The sequence below is a fragment of the Sapajus apella genome, unplaced genomic scaffold, assembly GCF_009761245.1.
Source record: "Sapajus apella isolate SASKATOON/1434 unplaced genomic scaffold, GSC_monkey_1.0 scaffold33, whole genome shotgun sequence".
In the NCBI taxonomy this organism is placed as follows: Eukaryota; Metazoa; Chordata; class Mammalia; order Primates; family Cebidae; genus Sapajus; species Sapajus apella.
The window spans coordinates 9,645,226-9,650,471 of record NW_022436973.1 but is presented as its reverse complement, the minus strand read 5'-3'; the positions used below and the strand labels follow the sequence as shown (position 1 = coordinate 9,650,471).

The 5,246-nt window shown below is 49.2% G+C and overlaps 1 protein-coding gene across 1 annotated transcript in view; it reads right to left on the bottom strand.

The window, feature by feature from the left end:
- The window catches only part of PXMP4 (peroxisomal membrane protein 4), an 18,479-nt gene that overhangs the window by 3,905 nt on the left and 9,328 nt on the right, over positions 1–5,246 (bottom strand). The window contains exon 3 of the mRNA XM_032295229.1: positions 2,219–2,417. Coding sequence (XP_032151120.1) covers positions 2,219–2,417 — 199 coding nt within the window. The remainder of the gene's footprint in view (positions 1–2,218; positions 2,418–5,246) is intronic.

Below are 5,246 nucleotides of genomic sequence, written 5' to 3'. Positions count from 1 at the left end.
AAAAAAAAAAAAAAAAAAAAAAAAATCATGGGGTCTTGCTGTATTGCCCCAGCTGGTCTCAAACTCCTGGCCTCAAGCAATCTTCCACCCTCAGCCTCCCAAAGTGCTGGGATTATATGTGAGCTGCTTTTATGGTTAAATTTCTTTTTTCTTTTTTTTGAGATGGAGTCTCGCTCTGTCACCCAGGTTGGGGTGCGGCAGCACTACCTTGGTTCACTGCAACCTCCACCTCCCATATTCAAGAGATTCTCCTGCCTCAGCCTCCCAAGCAGCTGCGACCACAGGCTTGCACCATCATGCCTCATTTTTTTTTTTTTTTGCATTTTTAATGGAGATGGGCCACCACGCCTGGCCTAAAAATTATTTTTACAATTTAAAAATATTTAAGAAATTTGAGGGAAGCAAGTAGAGAGGGTGCCAACATTTCATGTTGCCAAAGAACATTAAAAAACAACTAGCATTCCACCAGGCGAGGTCACTCACACCTGTAATCCCAGCACTTTGGGAGGCCGAGGCAGGTGCATCAGCTGAAGTCAGGAGTTTGAGACCATCCTGACCAACATGGTGAAACCCCATCTCTACTAAAAATACAAAAATTAGCCAGATGTGGTGGCATGCGCCTGTAGTCCCAGCTACTCGGGAGCCTCAAATAGGAGAATTGCTTGAACCCAGGAAGTGGAGGTTGTAGTGAGCCGAGATCACACCACTGCACTCCAGCCTGGGCAACAGAGAGAGCCTCCAACTCAAAAAAAAAAAAAAAGAAAAAGAAAACCCCAACAACTAGCATTTAGTCTCTCATTCATCATCATTTCATAACAAAAGGGAATTTTAACCCAGAAAAATGACAAGTTACAGAATGAGAGATACTTTTTTGAGTGTATTAAGTTTTGTTTTATAAAAACCTTGCTTCAGGGTCATTTGTTTCCCCTAATTTCACTACAGAATGGTTTTTAAAAACAATCTTTGCCCCAGAGAGCAGCAGATACATTGATTTTGGGAACCATGAAATTACAGATGGAAAAACTGAGAGGGAGGTGACCTTCCCAAGGTCACACAGGGATTATTGAGTCACAGACCTCAGACATGTAAAAGAGCCAAGAGCTGCCGGGCGCAGTGACTCATGCTTGTAATCCCAGCACTTTGGGTGGCTGAGACTGGCAGATCTCGAGGTTAGGAGTTCGAGACCAGCCAAATATACAAAAATTAGCTGGTCTTGGTCGTGGGTGCCTGTACATACAGAAAGCTGAAGCAGGAGAATCGCTTGAACCTGGTAGGCAGAGACTGCAGTGAGCCAAAATAGCACCACTGCACTCCACCCTAAGTGACAGAGCTAGACTCTGTCTCAAAAAAAAAAGGCAGGACGCAGTGGCTCATGCCTGTAATCCCAGCACTTTGGGAGGCCGAGGTGGGAGGATCATCTGAGGTTGGGAGTTTGAGACCAGCCTGACAAACATGGAGAAACCCCATCTCTACTAAAAATAAAAAATTAGCCCGGAGTGGTGGCACATGTCTGTAATCCCAGCTACTTGGGAGGCTGAGACAGGAGAATCGCTTGAACCTGGAAAGTAGAGGTTGCAATGGGCCGAGATCGGGCCATTGCACTCCAGCTCCAGCCTAGGCAACTAGAGCAAAACTCCATTTAAAAAAAAAAAAAGCCAAGGGCTTACCATCTTCATCACCTACACCCCAACCTCTATACTGAACCAGGGCCCCCTCCTCTAGCCCCACCTCTATACAGAACCATGCCCCCTTACCCTACTTCTGTACTGGACAACATCCCCTTTCCCCACTCTTACCTGTACACTGAACCACGCCCCTACCCCACTCCTGCCTCTACACTGAACCATGCCTCTTCCCCCACCCCTACCTCTACACTGAACCACAGCCCTTCCCCCATCCCTACCTCTATACAGGACCATGCCCCTTCCCCCACCCCACCTCTATACAGAACCCATGCCTTCTTCCCCGACTCCCACCTCTACACTGAACCATGCCTCTTCACCCTCCCCCCACTCCCACCTCTACACTGAACCATGCCTCTTCCCCCTCCCCCCACTCCCACCTCTACACTGAACCATGCCTCTTCCCCCACCGCTATATAGAATCATGTCCCCTTTCCCCATTCCCACCTCTATATAGAACCGCAACCACTTTAGTCACCCCCACCTATCTACTGAACCACGCCCCCTCACCACCTTCACCTTGGAAAGATCTTTACCTGGCTGTTGATGTTATTGTTTTCTCCAAACACCAGGAAACCCCCAAGGAAGGCGGCCAGGAATGAGTGCACCTGGTAGGTCTTGCCTTGGATGCGGGACTGCAGGGCACAGAGACCCTTGTAGGTGAACACAAAGCACGCCAGGTTCCGGGAGTGGATGTACGTGGCCTGCAGGATGGCCCGAAGCTTCTCCCGGAGGCTGCACAAACACAGTAGCCCCAAGGGCCTTTACACACCCATGCAAAACAACCAGCCAAGGAGGTCGGGGTAATGCTTATTCAGTCCCCAGCCTCCACCCTTCAAGTCTTTGGGGCTGTTCTCACCCTTCGTTCAGGCCTTGACTCAGTGCCACCTCCCCAAGGAGACCTTCCCTGATCACCCTGCATAACAGAATACCCTTCACATCCTGTCCCGCTCCTAATTTTCTTTTCCTTCCTAGCTGTGGTCACCACCTGATATTTATATGCTTGTTTATTACCTTCCCCCACCCCCCGTAGCAGCTACAAGAGGGTGGTGTCTGGATCTGGCTTGTTCATCTGCAGGGCCTGGGACATAGCAGTTGCTCAATAAATGTTTTCTTGAGTAAACATGTGAAGGAATGAGTGTCTGGCATGTGCTGGATCTGGGAATACGATTCTGAGAAGAAACAGATCTGCTCACCACCCTCAGGGGGCTTATGATCTACTGGGAGAGGAAAATGTGAAATAAATAATCACAAAAAACATTGACCTTGACAAGAGATGGTGCTGGGATCTTCCTGATGAGGAAGAGTCAAGGAAGTCAAGAGGGGAGGAGAGCTGCATCCCAGGCAGAGGGCGCAGCCCGTGCCAGGCCCTGAGGAGGGGCAGGGCGTATGAGGAAAGGAGCAGAGAGAAGCCACTGTAGCCATGGGCAGAGAGCCAGAGAACTTGTGGGGAGCGTGCAGGGCAGAGGCAGTGGGGCCCTGCTGAGTTTGGTCTTTATCGTGAGAAGTAAACATTTAAGTGGAGGAGGTGATTTTTTTTTTCTCACTCTTGTCACCCAGGTTGGAGTGCAGTGGTACAATCTCGGCTCACGGCAACCTCCGTCTCCCAGGTTCAAGCAATTCTCCTGCCTCAGTCTCCTGAGTAAATGGGCCTACAGGCACCCGCCACCACACCTAGCTGATTTAAAAATAATAGCCTCGTCTGGGCACGGTGGCTCATGCCTGTAATCCCAGCACTTTGGGAGCCAAGGCAGGTGGATCACGAAGTCAGGACATTAAGACCATCCTGGCTAACGCGGTGAAACCCTGTCCCTACTAAAAATACAAAAATTAGCTGAGCATGGTGGTGGGCATCTGTAGTCCCAGCTACTCAGGAGGCTGAGGCAGCAGAATTGCATGAATCTGGGAGGTGGAGTTTCCAATGAGCCAAGATCCTGCTACTGCACTCCAGCCTGAGCAACAGAGCCAGACTCTGAATTAAAAAAAAAAAAAAATCACTAGAGTCTGAATGCAGTGGCTCAGACCTGTAATCCCAATACTTTGGGAGGCTGAGCCAAGATCGTGCCACTGCACTCCAGCTTGAACAACAGAGAGAGACTATGCCTTAAAAAATAAATAAAAAATAAGCCAGGAGCGGTGGCTCACGCCTGTAATTCCAACACTTTGGGAGGCCAAGGTGGGCGGATCATGAGGTCAAGAGATCGAGACCATCTGGCCAACATGGTGAAACCCCGTCTCTACTAAAAAATACAAAAATTAGCTGGGTGTAGTGGCACGTGCCTGTAGTCCCAGCTACTCAGGAGGCTGAGGCAGGAGAATTGCTTGAACCCGGGAGGCGAAGGTTGCAGTGAGCCGAGATCGCGCCATTGCACTCCAGCCTGGCGCCTGGCAACAGAGCGAGGCTCTATATAAAAAAAAAAAAAAAAAAAAAAATTCGTTGGGAACAACATGGAAATCCAGTTTTCCTGCCTTAGAACTGGCAGCACTGGGGCCTGTGTTTGCATGAGGTGAGAGCCAGCTGCTCTCACTGTCCCTCGGCCTCCCAAAGTGCTGGGATTACAGGTGTGAGCCACTGTACCTGACCTAATCTTTGTATTTTTAGTAGAGGCACGGTTTCGACATGTTGGCCAGGCTGGTCTCGAAATCCTGATCTCAAGTGTACTACTCACCTCAGCCTCCCAAAGTGCTGGGATTACAGGCATGAGCCACCGCACCCGGCCTGGTAGCAAATTCTTAACCCTCACACTGTTAACACATAAGTCAGATAATGGTACAGCCCTGCTCAAAATCTTGCAACAATTTCCCATTGGACTTAAAGGAAAAGCCAAATTCCTCTCTATGACCCAAAGCTGGAGAGGACCAACCCAGGTCAAACTGTGACCTGCCTCTCCATCCTCTCTCCCCTTCAGTTCTTCTGCTCCAGCCTTCTCACATTTATCAGGCATGCTCCTTCCTCAAGACCTTTGCACTGGCTATGCCCGTGGTCTCACAGCGGCCTCCCCTAGTTAATTCTGCCTGTCCCCTCAGCTCTTCTGATCCCCTTTCCCTTTTTCCCTGCTCTAATTTTGCTTTTCCATAACCATATCACCTTCTAACATACCATAGACTTTCCTTATTCTGTTTATTTTCTGCCACCCCCTGCTAGAATGTCAGCAGGAGTCATTGTCTGTTTTGTCCACTGTTGTATCCCTAGTAATTAGAACAGTGTCTGGTACGTAGCAGATGCTCAATAAATATCTGCTGAACAAACAAATGAATTCAGTTTTTAAAAAATGACTTGGAGGCCAGGCGGGGTGGCTCATGCCTATAATCCCAGCACTTTGGGAGGCTGACGCAGGCGGATCACGAGGTCAGGAGTTTGAGACCAGCTTGGCCAACATGGTGAAACCCCATCTCTACTAAAAATACAAAAATTTGCCAGGCGTGGTGGCACCTGTAGTCCCAGCTACTCTGGGAGGCTAAGGCAGAAGAATCGCTTCAACCTGGGAAGTGAAGGTTGCAGTGAGCCGAAATCTCACCATTGCACTCCAGCCTGGGTGACAGAACAAGACTTCATCTCAAAAA